At 37.1% G+C, this 19,487-nt stretch overlaps 1 protein-coding gene across 3 annotated transcripts in view; it reads right to left on the bottom strand.

Moving 5' to 3' along the window:
• The window catches only part of TBCD (tubulin folding cofactor D), a 132,111-nt gene that overhangs the window by 21,340 nt on the left and 91,284 nt on the right, over positions 1-19,487 (bottom strand). For all 3 annotated transcript variants that reach the window (XM_064467145.1, XM_064467143.1, XM_064467144.1), the window contains exons 25-33: positions 17,811-17,873; positions 17,328-17,404; positions 14,947-15,028; positions 11,258-11,376; positions 10,742-10,833; positions 9,713-9,853; positions 4,773-4,856; positions 3,256-3,414; positions 2,211-2,349 (exon numbers count right to left, since the gene is read on the bottom strand). In XM_064467145.1, the coding sequence (XP_064323215.1) occupies positions 2,211-2,349; positions 3,256-3,414; positions 4,773-4,856; positions 9,713-9,853; positions 10,742-10,833; positions 11,258-11,376; positions 14,947-15,028; positions 17,328-17,404; positions 17,811-17,873 (956 nt within the window). The remainder of the gene's footprint in view (positions 1-2,210; positions 2,350-3,255; positions 3,415-4,772; positions 4,857-9,712; positions 9,854-10,741; positions 10,834-11,257; positions 11,377-14,946; positions 15,029-17,327; positions 17,405-17,810; positions 17,874-19,487) is intronic.

Genomic DNA, 19,487 nt, shown 5'->3' with positions numbered 1-19,487 from the left:
AGAGAGAGATCACAAGAACACAAAAGGATTACTGCAAGAACACATACTTGAATAATCCTTTTCTTTTATCCAAGATTTAAAAAGATCTGCTTCTTTCATATGTATTTAATAGGAACTGTTCTTAAAATTTTCTATTAATGTTTTAAATCAGTTCCTGGATATTCAGCAAAGAACACTACAGGATTTGATAGAATAGTTTGAAACACAAGTTATTATAATACACATCAATTCCAATTTATATATCACCTTTTAAATATTAAATGTAATTAACCACACACTGTGTAATCCCAAGTGTAAATACCCTATACTTTAAGCCTCCCTTGCACTTCTATCTGGCTCAAAAGAGAATTAGGTCATCTTCTTTCTAAAGCCAAAGCCGTTGAGAGTATTTTAACCGGAACAAGCCTTTAGCGTTAAAGAGAAATGCAGGGTCACAGAAAGTTAACATTTCAAAATCATACTTTGAAGACAGTACAGAAGGTTTCCTTAAATATACTGGCAGATGGTAACAAGGGAAGGGAGCTAGAAGTAACTGAACTGTTTACACTTTTCAAAACCAAGCACAACCAGAGCTTTTTTTAAAAAACAAAAAAAAAGAAAAAAGGTATTAAAACATTGAGTAAGAATTTTCCTCTGCCCTCGGTTAGCAGTCAGAATGTCTGTTTCTCCACAACTTTCCTCTCTCTTTATACTTATACGAATAACTTTGGTTTTGGTGGAGCCTCCTATAATTAACTGTGCTTGACTAAAAGCTGAATTTCATGTGCATGTCTGCTATTAAAAAAAAAAAAAATCCGTTCAGGGTTACATTGTCTATCCAATAATTATTGTCACAAGCCAATAAGCATATGTTTTTAAAGTTTTAAAATAGCCATTGCTATATAATTAGTTGTTATTTTAGAAACATTAAAAGTCTTAAAATTGGTTTAAATACATGAGACTGCACAGACACCAAATTCTCAGCTACACGAAACCCAGAGGCATATGGGCATCTCTCGCTCGCCAGCACAGAACCCATGGCACCAGGCAGAAACCGTCATTTGGGCATATTTTAAACGGCTCACAGTAAGATTGAAAAGTGGAAGCTGCAGGAGGCAAGCTCGAAATGATTACCTCCTTTCTTCTGTGAACCCAGCCGGAGCTGTTCTCTCTCCACAAAAACTACATTGCCTGACACCTACCACTTTTCTACCAGCTTTCTTAATTAGAGACGGCAATCTTAATTAGAAACACTCTTAAACACTGTTGGAGTGCTGACTCATGACCTCCTGCTGCTGTTACAGGGCTACTGCAATTTAAAGATTTAACTGGCAGTCCAGAAAATTCTGCTACTGGTCTTTCTCTGCAGTGTCATTTTGAATCTCATACTGAACCATGTCCTTACCCCAACAGCTGTTTTCATATATGTTATATCTTTGGCTATATCAAATCAAATAACAAAAAGTTTGAAGCCAAATAGCTGAAATTAAGAATTCAGAAACTAGCAAGACAAGCTGTAATAGAAGGACAGAAGGAGACACTAAAATTAATACAGTGTTGAAGATTTTGGCAGCATAACAGACTACCAAAACCAGTGACAAAGATACTGTTCATGCCCAGAAGAATGAAATAGATTGCAAAGCTCAGAGGACTCAGACATCTGAATTGTATTTCTTTGTAATGCAACTTTTGGTATCTCTCTGGTTCTTTTTTAGAAAGCATATAAAATCAACAAAAAAATACTGTAACACATATTGACAAATACTAATTAACACCTTGTATCATTTTTTGGGGGGGGGAAAAAAAAGAACACAGGGATTCAGCTCATTTAAAAAGAGCAATCACCTTGCATTTAGCCACAACATTTAGCAAGATGAATGGCTCTTCCTCTGTTAACAGCTTTGAAAGGTGAGCAAATAAACATACGAGGTTGACTGAGCCAACAGGCTGGAACACTCAGCTTCCATCAGGCCAGGAAATGAGAAAAAAAAAAGGTCCTTACTCCTTGTTTCCTGCATGCTCAGTAAATTCAGGACATACTTTTAAATACAAAAAATATAAAGCCCATCAGATATATCAGTATGACTTGATTTCTTTTAAAAATTTTACATCTGACATTCTCACAGAAATAATTATCTGCAATATCCACTGTAACAGACTAAATGCTTAGTCACCAATTTTATCAAGTAAATGCATTCTCCTACCAAACAGGAACGCCACTGCTTTCTTACCGTTGTCTCCGTTAATCCTCCAACGGACACCGAGAGACCCAAAAGCACATAGTATTGGTATGTTGGCAAACCCAAAAGCTGGGTGATTCGAGGGAAAGCTTCTGATGCGGCATTCCAGTTTAGAGTCTCCTTCTCTGACCTGGGGAAAGGGGAAGGAAACACAAGAAAATAAGGGGTGTCCTTCTGGCATTCCATTCCCAGTTCTCTCCCACCAACAACCGATAGAAAGACAGACATCCCAGGAAAGGCTGGCACACAGACACCCCACCACAGATCACTCAGCAGTCTAGCAGAGTGAGCACTTTTTGGGTTACAGGAGGCTGAGATTCTGCTGAACAGAACGGGGACACAAAGGCGGACCTTCCTCATCCCAGTCAGGTATTATAATCACCATTCAGAAATGGGTTCCTCTCACTCTTACTTTAACTAAGGATCCCATCTTGGAAAACTACTGCAACTACAGCTTGGTTAAAATAATACAATTCATTAAAAATTATCATTATGATCAATCAGTGTTTTCCAGTCAGGGAAAAAACAAATCAGGAGAGGGGACTGCCAATAAATTCCAACTCTCACATTATGACGAGAAAATGAGATTATAAACCAGCCATTTCATAAACAGCTGGATTACCAAAACACAGCTCCCAGCAGATCTGTTTTACCAATGGTCTCCCAGCTATCTGCTATTGACACGATCTCTATCATCCACCATGAAACTGGCTGAGGGGTTTGAAATTAATTAGGGCTGATCCAGAGAAAGACTTGTGCAGCATGACCACATAAGACCTATCTCCTTCAGAAACTATGGTTTTTGACACACACTCATTTAACACTTACTTCTTGCAGTAAGAAGTTCTATTTTATATGTTTATGGATATTCATTGTACACTTCAATGAAATTCCAACAAACAGCACCAAATATTCCTCAACACACATAGTAGGCATTTGGGCACAGAAATTACATTGGGTTGCTTGTGTTAGGTGTAACTGTGTGCATTCACCTTTTTATTTTCACTGGTTTAGAACACCTTCTTCAATATATTACCTTGGAAATATCCTCTCTAGCTCTTCTCGATGAGGTATGTGTGGAACTGGGGGACGGTCAAAATGTAAAAGAGCAAGGAACACGGATCCTGCATGAGCTCGAAATTTATCTATTTTTTCAGCCGACTGTTGAGCCAGCCAGCACATAATCTGTCTGCAGCTACAAAGAAGAAAACAATTAATCACATAATTTAATCAGTAGAATGTATTTAAATTAAAATTGTTTCAACAATATCAAAAATATCCTGCTATGAAAGTATTCTGATTTAACTCTTTGTAATGAACGTACAAGGGATTTAAGACATGAAATATGGTGACATAATCTTTAAAGCTCTGTCGTTGATAGGTCAATCAAAAATGTCATGTTGTTAATATTACATAGTATTTGGTATTCACATACCACCTTTCATCCTAAAAGATACAAAGGTGCTTTATGATTTGGAAGAACTGCTACATTTCAGATGAAAATAGAGCAGGAACCTCGAGAAAAGCACATTTTCAAGTAGAAAATTGAGAAAATTGCACATGTAGCTGACGACAAGGTCTGTCCTAAATCTCACATATCCCAAATTAATCAGTTCTTCGCCTCTGGCCAGTTTTTAACCATATCCTATTTTGCCTACGTTCATAACTAAACTCTCAGCTGCAATAATATGTTCCACAAGGGCCTTTACACCATCAGAAAGGATAACAAATGATAGTAAAAGCAGCTACAATTCCTTCAGCTACAGCAAGACCCAGAATATTTACAAAACATGATCCAACTGGCAGGAATGCTTTTTTAAGTTCATGTGAATAACCTATGTTGGCGACAGACCCATAGGAGGAAGCCTCTGGACAGCAGGCACTGGTTGAGTAGTGTATTCCTACAGAGTCCAGTATTTTACTTCAAAGTTTGGGTTTTTTAAATTGAGAAAGAAATTATATATATATTCAGGTAACCGTTGGGCATGCTCTGGCTATAAACCAACACCATTACTAGGAAAGTTGTGCTGCAGGTGAACCTATAAAGACCAGTAAGCTTTGGGTTTTCTTTTACTATTAGGAGTAATGTATCATGAAATTGAAAATCAGAAGCTCAGTGTAAATTATGTTTTTCTGTATTTCCTCACTAATAATTCTACAAAGAAGACAGAAATGAATACAAACACATCTGAACATTTTCTCACATTCCAAATTAGTGATGTGATGCTCTGGGTAAGCCAGCAAATTTGCTTTCTATTTAAGTGAACAATACTGGCAAGATCCACAGACGTGGCAAGTATAGACCAAATCCCACAGATGCACCGTATTTCGAAGGTGGGACTGCCACCCAGTTTCTCTCAACAAGCTTAGTCTCTTGGAAAAACACATACAATATTCTCAGCATCTGTACGGGTGTAAGCTTGGTGCACTTCTGTCAAAAGTTCTGTCACACTCAATAACGGAGTAAGTATAGAGTATGTAAGCACCGCTTTCTTGTACGGACTGGAATGCAGTTATAAGAGATAAGACACAGAAAGAGTACAAGCAGCATACATGTTGGCATTAATTAACTTGGCCTCATTCTGAACCAGCAGAAGCGTCACTTCCATTAAACTTGTCATAGCAGCTTCACGTACCCTGTGGAAACAGAACACGGGAGTAGTTACATCACTATCTATTTAAAGAAATACATCGGCAGTTAAGTTAAACAGACACTGGCAAAAATTCAAAACAGTAACAGTGCTGACCCCTGAGAGCAGCTATCGCGTTTTGGGGAGGAAGAGGGCTGTGTACCGCTGCACCCCCAAGCCCCATTCTGCAAAGCGAGACCCACATTTGCACAGAGGGTGCAACAGTCACCCTCGTTTCCAGGCAAGCCCCCTGCCTCACCATCTCATTTTTTTATTCCAGCCAGATGTTGTGAGGTTGATTCTTTATTTTAAGAAGGTAGGATTAATAACTATTTAGTTATATTCGTGTAGTTATATAACTAGTAATATTCAGTGTGCAAGTAGATGTATTTAAACCAAAGTCCTTCATCTGCTTCAAATCATCTTCTAAAAAGGCCAGCCCACATTTTGACAAGATATTTAAGCATTAAGTGTCCTATTCTTGTAAATTTTCAGGCTTAATACTTCCAATATTAAACAAAGTGATTCAGAATGGCTTAAGTGGCTCAACAATAATTAGTTTTATTTAAAAAAGATTATATAAACTAACACTAGTTTATTCTTGAAGTGCATATTATCTATATTGTGAAGATTTTCTACCTTCAAAATGTCTAAATATAGTATCAATACAAAAGAAAGATGAAGATTGTAATTTCAACCAAAACCCAAAATCAATACACTTGTTTTAAACCACATGCCTTGTCAATACATGAGCTGTTAAAAGTAGTTTCTTAAGATATGAGCAGCACTATGGCAGATCCTCAGTTAGTTACATGATCCTGCAGAAGACCAGGACCAGCACATTCATCACATTAGTCACTCATGGTAATGTCATCCTTTCTTAGTACTAATAATTAAAAAGAAAAAATATTAAAATATTTGAAAAGGTACACCTGCCTACTGTGAAAAGAAATACTCCTGTTTCTAATTCCAAAACAAGCTGAAAATAATTGCCTATGCAATCTAAAACTGGGTGGGACATTTGTTATAATGGTCAAAAAGGTAAATTACATCATTTTTTCCTAAGTAGCTTAATACAAGTTTGCCAATCTTTCATCAAAGGATGTTTTCCTACTTTTTCATATAGTATCTGACTATTAGATATTCATGTTGAACACCTGTAGACAGATTGGACAAGTCCCAGCAAACAATCTGTCAAAAGAAATGTAAAGTTTGCATATGGAAAGTAAAGTTTGTTAAACTTTCCCACGATTCCATTAAAGAAGGACAAAAATTACACGCCAAAGACAAGGTCTCTCCAGAGAAATGTCAATTCTCCCCATATCTTTCATCTTAGTCAATGGTTTAGAAGACTCAGAATGAGAAAACAAGCGTATTTGAGAGGCCACAAAAGTATTTAGCAGCCAATAGTTTGCTATGAGAAAGAATTCCCCTTCCCCCTTTAATTTACATATTTCTTGACTTCGTCGAGCATTGCCAAAGCAGCTTTAAAAGAATCTGGTCCTCAAAGCACTTTGATTCTAATGGCAGTTGGGAATTTAATTTCCTCAGGATTTCTTTGAGAATTTCCACTTTGTAGAGTTTTGGGGGGTGTTTTGTTTTGTTCTGTTTTTAGACATAGAAAGATACACACTAGGTATGGGGAACTGAAGTGAGAGCTGCTAGATGTGGAAGTTAATCTGAATAACTAATTATATTTAATCAGGTTCTTATCTACTTCAGTATCTCGCCTAATTTGGAAAGCAAAAAGTTTAGTATCGCTTCCCTTTGACTCCCCACCCTCTATGGCTGCTCTTACGTTTTCTTTCAGCTACACCTGTGTCACTCTTGCGTTACTGTATTCTGTGAACAAGAGACCTATTCACCTCCCTCTTGCTTCTTTTCGGGCTGAGGAAGGAGGAGAAGGAGAGCCAAGCTCGTTCTTCCCTTGTGCAAGCTGGAACGACATGCTCTTGATCCTTACTAGTTTGCATCCTTCTTTCCTCCTCTTCTAAGTTTGAGATGTCAAACACACCTACTTTCCTCTGATTTCTTGTCCTGTGTTGTTGTTTCCCTGTTGTATGACAATTTTAGCAACCAGTACTGAAGGCTGAGGAGCTGGGTAACATTATATAAAACAAGAAAAACACAAACACACAAATACTAACTCAGGCTGATAAGAGTAGTCTGGATTACTTGACCTTTGTACTTTTCCAAGATGTTTGTAAATATTGTACTGAAGGGCCCTAAAGCAACAAGGCTAGTCAATTAAAAAACGTGCCCAATACTAACATGGCACAAAATATCTTTCTCCTACTGTAGAATTTACACTTCACTTTCTGTTCAAAGACAGAGTACTTATAAATAACTATTGCAACTCACGCTGGAACTTATGAGCTCTCAGTGACTGGTAATGACTTGGTAGAGTACCAGCATTCACGTTTGACAGCAGAATAAACTACCTGATATTTGCTGGCAATGAAAAACTCTAGCATGATACATATTGCACAAGAATCACAACTCTTCTTCCTACATAAGACAACAGTAAGTTATAGGGTGTGTTATAGTTGCTCCCATTCCTCAAGGTAATCCCAAATGTACTTCACAGCACCTGCCCTTGTGTTCAAGCCAATAAACAATCCTAAACAGGTGAATGCCACTGTAATTAACCTTTTTTTCTTTTTTAAAGCAAACCTGAGCTACCAAATAGAATAGCGATGCTAAAATCAAGAGCGAGTAGGACAGAATTCTAAAACAGACATAACCAGAAATTTGAGCCTAAACAAAAAGTTCCTGAACTCACACAATGCATACTTGGCATCGTGTATTACTCTACCGGATTTGAACGGGGATCAGCATGCTATGCATGGCCGCCGAAGCTGAACACAGCCAATGCTCCAGAACTGGACTGTTTTGCTTGCAGCAGGGAGGAGGGAGCAAGCAAGTGATTGAGACTGGTTTGGCTCCAGAAGGAAGTATGACAAGCAAGGAGGAGTGCACACCCTCCCCTGCAAGGCACAGCTAACTTCTCTGCCTTTGCAGCCTTCCCAAGTCAGCAGTTACCATCGCAGGTCACAACCACCGCCTGTGAGCTCTGCCAGAGCCACAACATACCTAGCTTGGAGCCCTGCATTTCAGTAGTCTTCTACCCCTCCTCACCTGTTGAGTCTCAGCTGCCAGACACAACCTAGTAGATGCCACTGAATTAAATTAAAAGGAAATTATGTTTCATGTCCATACACTACTGTCGAAAACACCCTTCAAGGAAGAGGATAGTGACTGAAAAAATGTCTAAAAAGTTATTTCATACAAACACTGTGCAAGGATATGACTGAAACTGAACACCAAAGCCCTTCATGTGACTCAGCACTTTTAGACAAGAGCTTCTTCAATAAACTGGGAAAATGTGGAAATCTTTTGAACCAACAAAGCTATTTCATACCAGTACTTTTCAGCCACTCCCCCTTTCCTGCCTGGTACATAACAAAAGCATAGCCAGATACTAGATCTGAACAATCAACAGGTTGTTAATTTGCAATCCTGAACGTGCATCTCTGCACCCTGAGACGCTTTGTATAGTTGCCAGGCAGGTCACATATATATTACTAAGATATTACCATACCATACAAACAGTATTACCCATACTGTTACACAGGGCTGTTCTTTATGTATAGAATTGTATCTAGAAGCAACCTATATCTGCATATTTTCAAATTAAAATTATGGATTAAGACAATAAAATTACTAAGTCTTTGTCAAAACCAGCATTTTACTCAAGATCAACTTCCAACAACTAACAGACAATTAAAATTAATTTATTGCATTAATTTTCTTAAGTTTATGGCTTCTCTATACAAGGATTAAATGTTACTGCTCTGAGCCTTCTACATAGCAGTAAAATTGTCATAGATTTAAAATCTGCAGATACTGGATTAATTCCTGATTTCTCCTAATTTAATACTTTTTATTAATAAGCACTATTCCAGGCTGGCCATATCTGTGCTCATAAACACATGCAGAAAAGCACCCTGTTAAGAGGGCCTGTACATTTCCTTAGCACTCATTTGCTCTCTAAGGTCCATATTTCACATAGTTTCTCACCCTGTAACTACCACGTGGAATGCTACAGGATGAAGCAAATAACATGAAATCGTCATTGCTGCTCTGTCTACCGCATTCAAAGACTGCGGGAACCTCCAGTCAGTAAGTGATGTGACATCCCCCATCGCAGCTTCATTAGAAACTAAGCACAAACCCACAAACCCAAAGGACATAAGCCTATATAGCGCTGTGCAATAACAGATATATTCCTACAGATTTCTAACTTAATTCTTCTTGCAATTTAATAGCTTAAATCATTGAACACCTAAACTTAGAAAAGAGTCAGTAATACTGCAGCACAATTAATAAAGGTTTTATCCATGTTGGTTAGTTACTAGCCTGGAAATTTTGTCACCAACACGTTATGCAACTGCTCCCTCTCCTGGCAAAAAGTCCCCACAACACGAACGTACAGTAAGAGTTCACTAGGTAGGAGTAAACGTATTATTTCAAAGAAACAGAGTAATGGCTTAAATCTCTGTACATTTTTACAATTAAATACATTCCAGATATTCACTAAAATAAAAGAATGTCATCCACAAAAACAGAATAAGGCTGAACTTCAGTTTAAAACACAACAGTACCCACCTTCCTAACTTTCGAGGCACGGGGCAAATCTTTGTCAGCCTCTCCTTTCACTTTCTATTCCTCTTCCTTCAGTGTACTTTTATCTATACTCAAATCTCCAAAAGCCTGGAGCTATCTATTTCTAACAAGTTTTGAAAAGACATCAGTTTCGAACACAACAGCTATGTTTAAGTCTCCGTTTGTAAGGCATCTTACCATCCTCCAACATCTCCTCGGCTGTCTGTGGTGTAGTCAGTCACACCAGTAAGTAGCGTAGCATAAATCTGAGTAACGTTGTCTTTGCAGACATATTCTTCCTGGGATCCTTCTCCCTTTACACCTACTGTCTGGCAAACCCTTTAAAAAGACAAAATGGCAGGGGGGGCGGATACCACACCAGCAAGGAGAAACATTAAGATCATAGCTTTGTTCTGCTGCTTGGTAAAATTCCCCGGACGTACAATTTTCTAAATACCTATAACATCTGCTACAAACAGTATGAAGAATATTTCTGAGCCTACTGTAATGTATTTAACCTGAGGATTTCTGACCAGTGGTCAGGTTTAAAGGAACACTGGCAAGGCAAAAAGCTCAATAGATAAGCAGCCTGTTTCTACATCTATAACAATACAAAAAGGAACATGCTTCAAGTACCTGCCAGTTTCTGAACTCGCCTTAAAATGGAGGAAGCAAGAGCAGCAAAGGACTAATATAATGTGCATTGAATTTGACATGAACAAACTTCTTTACACTGAAGGCATAGTTAACAGAAAGGATTGTTGTTTTTTTTATTTTGCATTTTAACAGTTTAAGAGCATATACACTAGATACTGTTAACACTAACTACACTGTGGCACATCAGAAAATATTCCTTTAGAAAAAAAGTACAATTTCTTTCTTCTTGTTATTCATTCTTCTTATGGTCAAAAAACCATACAGTCTTCCTCCTCATTAAAGCTCACTAAAATGCAGCCCATGAGAAAGGCGAACTTTAAAATCTTTAAAATACAGTCTAGGTATTCAGTTAATTGATTTTTAAAAATCCACAACACCATCAGATGTGTGATAATCCTCTGAATCAAAGAAATATTGAATAATGGAGATGCACACAGTTCCTTGCTAAATGTATGTATGTCATAGCGTAACTGATTTCACAAACCACACTACAGCAGAAAGCAGAATGAACAGAAGAAAACTTCTAGAGAACGAATTAAAATTAGTCAAAAATAAACATGCTTAACATACTTTGCAATTGCTATTAGGGCATCTCTTCTGGATTCTGCAAAGCTCACGTCTGCAGGGGAAATCAACGTAACTTTTTTCAAACCTTCTAAAACCTGAAAAAAAAATAAAATTTTATATATTTAAATCCAATGCATTATTTATGATAAATGTTAAATTTAGATGTAATATTAAGATGAGCTTAATCACATATGAAAGAACCAAGCAGTCAACAGTGTTTGGTTTCTCATCACGACCTGTCAGCATGCCTCACTTTTCCCTTTGGACAAATGTTCCATAGCAAAAGGATAATTCAATTTCTTGCTTTTCCATTAACACTACTAAAGCAGGACTAAACTTTAATTATCAGAATCTACGGCAAGCTAAATTAATGACGATTTTCTGGAGTTACCGTACATTACAATCCAAACCCCTTTCACAAAGACCTTTAATTACGATCATCATTATTTGATTACGATCATAGGTTTCATTCAAAATACTCTGTGCCCTCTTCTCATTGTAATGATCATATTTTCTCACCTGTTGGAGCCTGCCCTTTAGCAGACATCTTGGAAGGGCCCCAAGCGCTCGTGAAAAGCCACAACGAATCATTTCCTCTGTGTTTTGTAGTTCTGAAACATACTGTGTCACCAGCTCATCTAGCAAAAATACAATTGCAGAGTGAAAAGCAAATACCGCACCACTATCATCACCTATTTGGCTAACAAAAAAAAGTAAAACAGAAGAAGATCCCCCAAGAAGAGCAGCTAGAAAATTTTATAATTCAATAAACTGAAATACAGAATAACTTTAATTTCCTACAGAAAAAAAAAAATTAGGATGTTCACTGTTAAATGAATGAATTTTTATTTTCTATATATGAAGTCAGATTTTTGACAGTCTAATCCTAGTCATAGTCTAGGGAAACAAGTTCTCTTATATTTACAGGTCATTATTTTCCACAATTAGACAAGCACCCTGTGTTACGAACGAGATGTCTCTGGATTCATGAAGGTCTGTTATTCAACAGTTTTCCCAAAAAAAAGTCTTAACTGGACTCAGGATTTAAACGCATACATGGATCATACCTAAGCAATAAGATCACATCATGCCACTTTTATGTAGAGACAAAAACAAAGTTGGGCTTTGTGTAGGAGAAAGCTCAAAAATTAGCGACCACTTGGAAGCAGGGATGCTGTGCTCAGATTCTGCGCGTTGTTACATGACAGAAGATGGACAAGGGCTCTACAAACAGTAGCAGAGACAAAAGGAACAAGGATAAACTGAACTGGGCACAAAAAGACTTCATCATTGAGCCTCCTAAAGTGATACAAAGAGGAAAATGAGGATGAATAAAAAAAGAAAAAAGGAAAAAAAAAGAATTCAGGAAGCTGTCTACGTATTTCTACTGTAGTCTATCATAGACTTAACAGACAATGCTTCCTTTACCAGATTTTTCAGCACTACATTAAACTCTTCTGTAAAATCAAAGAAGAACAAGGTACTCCAGAAAAGCTTCTAAGAACAACCAAGAGAGCTGCAATAAGCACAGCTCTGGTTCAAAAAGGAGAAAGGTGGTCTGAATATGCATTTTTTTTTTTAATCTTCAAAGAAAAAGCATCAGAGACCCTAGGAAGATTACATAATTGGGCCACTGCTTACTGTCATCTAAGATTTAATGATTGAGCAATATTTGCTAGAGGAAAAAAGAATAGTCACCAGAAGAAACTACACATTAATCATAACTCATGACTGACTTTTTTTTTTTATTTAAATCCCTGTGCAATCGACAGGCCTCAACTAGTTCCTCACATCAGGGAACTAGTACCCTGTCCAGAGGTTAGCAATACCTTTATATAAGTACATCTATTATTTAAAAATTTCCAAACCACTGGAGTGTAAGATAGAGTCTTGAGGCCATATGAAGATGAAATGCTTGCTTAGACAGCAAGATGATCTCAGTAAGACTATGACAGTCTTCCCTTTGATTGATGTAAATTTAAGATTGACATTTTAGCCAAATGACATAAAATTAAGACATGACAACTAGCAAACGAGCCGCTCTTTACTTATAACTACTCAGTAATTATGCTAGCGAGGGTAATGCAAATGTTAATATTCTTCTAAGAGTCTTCAGCTTCATAAAACAACATGGCCTATGAAGTGTCTACAATATTAATTCAACAGAACCCATCCTGAAAGAATATTAAAGAGAAAGTCATCAAAACCAAACCAGAACACATTAAGACAGAAAAAAATAAAACAAAGAAAAGGTGAAAAGAAACAGAGGCAAAAGAAGTGATTCAACAGAACTGCAGTCTTATAGGGACAGGCTCAGAATGCCGAATCACTTATCTTTGTGTTTTCATTTTAATCTGTCAAGCTGTAGTGGAACACTGGTTAAATTTTACCAAAACCCTTTTTTCCCCACTTAATCCCCTGAATCATGTTTAGACCTGCTTTAACAGATTTATCTAAGGCACCTGCATTGCCACTGAATGTCTTCTGCACTGTAGCTTCCACACATACATGCATCAGACATCACAGGGAGGATTTCTAGTGGTGGATTTCAATCTCGTAACGTACAGATTTTAATGGTCATGAAATATATAGTTTGTACTGGCACAGTGACGGAAATACAGGACTCTCTTTTTCTTTTAAAAGATGCTTGCATATATAATGTCCCTTTCTTTTATTGTGGAAGAAGCTTTAGAGCAGTAGAAGGCCAAATAAAAGTATAATCAAGACAGAGATGACTACAGATTTTTTAAAACAGACAAATTTCCAACTCACAATTCTATTCTGTAAATCATTCCAGAAAGTCTGATGAAAAATTTTGCCTGTGTCTGCAAATCTAACTCCAATTATGTCCCTAGACCATCATGGCTACATCGCCATGATTCCTTTAAGCACAAGACAGATGAAAAGTTAACCTAGAATCCAGGAAAAAAACACAATTTCAGGCATCAGGCATCTAAACAGGCATCTAAAAGAGTAGAGCATCAGAACAGCTGCAGCCATCTACTACATGTTCTTGCAGTAAAACCTCTCCCTCTTGATTTTTACATCTGGCTGAATTTTCCAGTCCACTTTTACAGAAGCTTGAAACTTCATCCTCACCTAAAATGTGACCTACTACCCTTTCAGCTACTTTTTAGCTTGCTTTCTTTGATTCAGCATTGCCTCCTCCTGCACAAAGTGTTCTGTTTTTACAAAACATTACCCTTTCCTGAGGTGGTTTTTTTTAATCTGCCTCAGTACCACAGCACATCTTCCCATGCTGCTCACAAAAAGTCAGGCATGCAGTGCCAACCCGCCATGAAGGAAATGTCTTTCCCCCCCCCCAAAAATAGAGGGATTTAGCAATATAGAAAAGATTTAAAAATCAAGATAGGCTGCTCTTATGTATCAGCCCTAACTTCTTTGGGGCATAGACTGCATGCTACTGTATATGTAATAGGTATCAGGTTCATTCTGGGAACTACCATAATAGAAATAAATAATACGGTATTCTGTTACCTGATTTAGAAATGACTTAGTAATGGCAAAAAATAGGAAAATAAATTATTTTATTAAGCAATTTCACTGTCATATTTAGACAAACAAGAACATAAATAATGTTGTTATTAAAATATCTTTCTATAGAATCCAGCAATGGACATGATACAATTTGATACTTGAAATAAAGGTCCAAAAAACCCATATTAAAAAAAAGATGTTGATTCATATGCCCTTAACAAAAGTTTAAGCCCACTCCTGTGCTACTGATCCAAATCCAAACAGATGAGGTTTCACACGCACATTTACAAGAACTCTGGGTGTCCTTGCTATCCTTCTCTTCTTATCCCCAACCAATTCTTCTTTAAGTCAGCCACAATCTCTTGCACACAGTTTACCAAAATATGACCTGAAAATGTCTCATTTCATTAAAATTTAGGATTTGCCACAAACATGTATTCTTTGCTTCTTTGTTTTACAGTATGGAATAGAAAAGCAATCTGCTTTTCCTAATATTCATCATTATGGTACATTGTCTTCACCTCCAGTCTAAAGCAAGCAAAACCCTTGAGACATTTCCTACAATTTCAGTTGGTTTTATGATTCTTTCCTGGAGCATTTTAAGGTCCTTTAAAATTAGTGATGCTCCTCCCCATTCTACCAATACCTCCAAAGAGCAAGTTAGGTCCAGCCCAGTATTTTCTGCCTCTACTGTAAACATGAGTCATTACCCTGCAGAGCTGGATCGGCTTCTCCGTTTTCATTGATGTAATATTCATTACACAGCGCAGCCAGTGCAGAGACTGCAGACTCCTGTAACAAAGGCAAAACCGTGAACTTGATATATTTACTAGGGTCATACGTTACGATACGTTAGAATTAAAACGTTAAGGAAAAAGAGAGTGTTTTTTTTTAAATCATTCCCTTCTGCTACTGACATTTAGAGTCTTTTTATTTCTTCCCAATACTGGTTTAAGAATAGTTGAACAGGAAACCTATGTAAGAAAAAAACAGATTGTAGTCTTATTCCTTCAAAAGTACCAGTAAGCTAAATTACTATTTAAGACATTAATAGTAATGTGTCAACTGTGTTTTCAGTTCAGTTAAAAGATCTCCAAGATGACACAGTATTACAAAATAGAGAAGCCATTATTTCATCTTCAATATATTGATGCCAGACTGATAAGAAACAAACCATATTCCCCCAGAAAGCTACAGAAAGGAAACGCAGAAGAAAACACATGGACTGAAGGTTATAAACAAAAAAGCCAAACTATCCAGTATCACAATCCTTGTGTCTCAATCTTAATTGGCTTAGAAAAGGATCAAAGGTTGTGTATTATGCCTGAACCTCGTAGTCTTCAGAGTGGTTTCAGTCACCAATACAGAACACAAAACTAATACAGCTGCTATTTCAAAAAGCATGTAACAAATTTTCTCATACAATTAATGGTTGAATAATACTTTTCAGCTAATAATATAATGCTGACCAAAGTGGTCATAAATTTGAGAGCGTACAAAAACTATGCCCTCTTCACTCCCTGTTATAGCAATGATCCTTACTTATGTTCTCCGGGTACAAGAAATCTTAAATGATAATGCAGGAATCCTGTGCAGCTTATTAATTCTACCCTCAGAGACACCTCAGACTCGCTCTCTATGCAAAATCAAGGACTTAAAAGAAAATCAGTATTCATCTAAATAATATTCTAACTACCACAGGCATTACAGTAGCAAAATATACAGAATTATCTAATCGCTGTAGATCATAGAATCATAGAATACTTTGGGTTGGGAGGGGCCTTTTATCTAGTCCACCCCCTCTGCAGTGAGCAGGGACATCTTCAACTGGAGCAGGTTGCTCAGATCCTTCACTTTCTAAAGAGAACCGTTTTCACCTTAAATGTATGAAGTTATATTGGAAGAATATATTGTATGTCAGAAAAAAAGATTACTTCCCAATGCCTTAAGCATTGTCCTTAAAATTACTTCTCTCTAAAATATATACAGAAATCAAATGAAAGTTGACATTTACTAAGCACACTTTGCTCAACATTAATTAATATTAACCAAACAAGCCAAAATTCTCTGAAGTCTATAATTAGTTCTAAGCTTGGTTTAGAAGTTCCAGTTATAAGACATACAAACACCTTGAATAAATTGATAATGCCGAAAGAATATTCCAAGAATTCAAATTTCATCTTTAATTTTTTTCAGTGATTTGGATACATTCTAGTCTACTCGGCCTTCCAAGGAAGACTTTAAAAGATAGGCTACCAGATACTTGCAATGGCTTTTAATCTTATTTTTAAAAACTAACAACATGAACACAATATGTTATATTCACATTGTCTCTGTGAGGCTGTAAGCTTTAAGAGGGCAGACAAAAATTGTCTTTATAATTTGGTAGAGCCTTTAAGAGCGCAAGATCAAACTGTCATGATATTACTTGGGAAAATTAAGGCAAATAACTGGAGGTGTTAAGATCATATATGTAAACCAGCAAGAAAGATATCCATCAATGGATTTAATATTCAGAATTAGAGCAGCTTGAGAGCACAGTAAAAGGATTTACAGCAGAGTTTGATGGAAAATTTGAGCACGTTTTCCTGAATAATTCCAGTTGATCAGACCAATGTTCTCATTGTTAACAAACATGCCCTCAGTACATCGGGCCTGAGCACATCATCCAGAGATTCTTTTTAATTCTCACGAAAGTTCTCTGAAACTACCAAAATCAACGTATCTTACCCGTAGCACAGGTACACCAAACCAGAAGCAACGTATCATATCAAAGTAACCATATAGCCACGAAGCTTCAGGCCACCGTCAGCGACTACACAACACCAGCCCGCTGTCAGTGCCAGCGCCTGTCAGTTGCCTTGTCCGAATGTACACACGGGCGCAACCCCTGTGACAACGGCTCAAGTGTTAATCAAAAAGCTCCCTTTGAATTCTGAGGATTTTTTTTAAAAAATAACCCTTCTTACCAATCTAAGAAACAAACATTTGAGAACCAATTAGATTCTACAGAAGATAATCCACCAACGGAAAGCAAAAATAATTTTAATTCTGTATTTAATGTGACCCCATGAAGGAGGAGCTATTGTACCTTAATATGCTGTCGTGCAGCACTTGAAACAAGAGGGAGACTTCGTAGACTGTCATTTATTAACCACTGCCAGCCACCTGAAGTAGTAAGGAACAAAACTGATATTAATTTTTCTTACTTTCTGAACTTCAACATTCCCTGTTTCATTTTTTACAAAGACGAGCAGTTATACATATTGACCCATTTCCTTGGTTTTCCAAAATAAACAAGGTTGTGATTCACAATTAGTATAGCTATTCCAGTTTGGTTTACAACATACATAGCTGGTAATGCTGACAACTTGACAGGAAGAAAAATATATTAGTAAACAGCTACAAAACAAATCTCCAAATAACATCACCATCTGTTGCAGTATTTGTGTACCCTTGATTTTTTTTATGTTAGGCCACCCAACCTTGCTTCTTTGAAAAACATAATTCATTAATACTTTTGCTTAATGAATAACTACTAAGATAATGGAAGGTTATTTAAAATACGACATACCGATTATTGGATCTCCTCTAAATGGCATTTTTGATAGTGACAACTTTTCAATTAAAGTGCAGACTGTAAGAAAATAAATTTGATAACTGGATAAATAAAAAAAGTGAGAAATTACAGCCATTCTGAAGATACAACTACATCAAGTTACATAGGGGTTAGTTTTAAATTGAAGAAACTCTGCAATTAGAAGTCCAAAATATGTGAAATTAGAAACTGGAAGGAAATTACTCTCTTAATTCTTACATACAAAAAAGCTACTACGCAGTAACTGTCCTCTGACCTGAGTCAGTCCCATTATTCATGCAAATCCATTGTTCGGTGATATGTTTTTCCCCCCTCTGACATTTCAGGCGCATACATACATACTGGCCACCTTTCCCCTTCTATACCAGTGTGTCAATGGGTATGCAGTATCGTTGACAGTAAACCACCTTGGACAAGGATAATACTACAGCCACGAAAAAACTATTCAAATATATATGAAAGTCTTTTCTATTTCTTATTACCATTTTTCTGGACCTTCAAGGAGTGGCATCTGTTCACTGTGCAGCACTAGGAGCTATAAAACTGGATGCAGTTTTACTTCTTTCGATCCTCAGAATTTGAGAAAATGTCATTTTAATAATTAAGTCTTACTATTTTAAACCTATAAACTTAAATGAGTTCTAAGCTTACAAAAATCACTTTCAGAACAGTTTTTTTTTTTTAGTATTTCAAAGCTGTTTGGGGAAATAGAGATCAACACAGTAAACATTGCAAACTTCTACTATACTCACTACCTGACTGCTTTAGAGTTGGTGGAGGGCTGGTGGAGAGGAGGGAGGGGACAGAACAAGCTACTATATAATGCTACCTTTTTGTTTTCCTCTCCTCCCACAACCTAATCTTTGCATCTTACTCGGGGCTCTGTATACAGTTCATCCTCTTCTTCATTTATAGTCAACTTACTGGGCTCAAAATCTACTCTTGAATTCAGTCCTCACTATGGTAATGTCACACAATCAGGCTCCCTGGGCTCAAACTCCATTCAATATTGTACACCAGCTTCTTTGTTCTGATATTTATTCACAGACAAGGTTAAGTACAATGTGACTAAACCCAAGTCTCTTAGGGTTCCTCCTTAGTTGTCTACACTTCTTTCATGCTCTATTGTGGTTGAGACCATCAGCTTCATTAGACATGCAGGCAATCTGTGGAACATTTTCAATTCTTCTCTTATTCCACCTACACAGTTGTATCATGCCAAAATACTGTCATTTGTACTTCTCCGATACTATGAAATACTCAGCTGCCTAAAAGCTAAAACATGTTAAGAACACCTATCTATTCTTTTCAGCCTGCATTATCACGTCACAAGACTGTAAACTCATTCAAAGACTGCAGAAATCCCCATGCCCCCTTCAGTTCTTCTACTTGATCACCCTTCCATCTTGGTACTGAAAACCTTTACCCAGTAGGTTTGGAAGCCTTCACATCTTCAAAGCCAGAATCTGCTATGTAGCACTTTCTTCATTCAACCCATGAGCAGGAAGCTCAAGTTGGCATCATTTCCTTACCCACCCGGGCTACCCAGACGGATACTTTTTCCTGCAATGCCCTTCCTTTTCATAACAATCTTCAAAATCCATGTGAACAACCCATAACCTTTTCTGTGATACCACCCTTTCCACAAACTTG

This window comes from Phalacrocorax carbo, chromosome 16 (genome assembly GCF_963921805.1).
Source record: "Phalacrocorax carbo chromosome 16, bPhaCar2.1, whole genome shotgun sequence".
NCBI classification, from domain to species: Eukaryota; Metazoa; Chordata; class Aves; order Suliformes; family Phalacrocoracidae; genus Phalacrocorax; species Phalacrocorax carbo.
The sequence above is the reverse complement of the archived record's forward strand: the minus strand, read 5'-3'. Positions and strand labels throughout refer to the sequence as shown.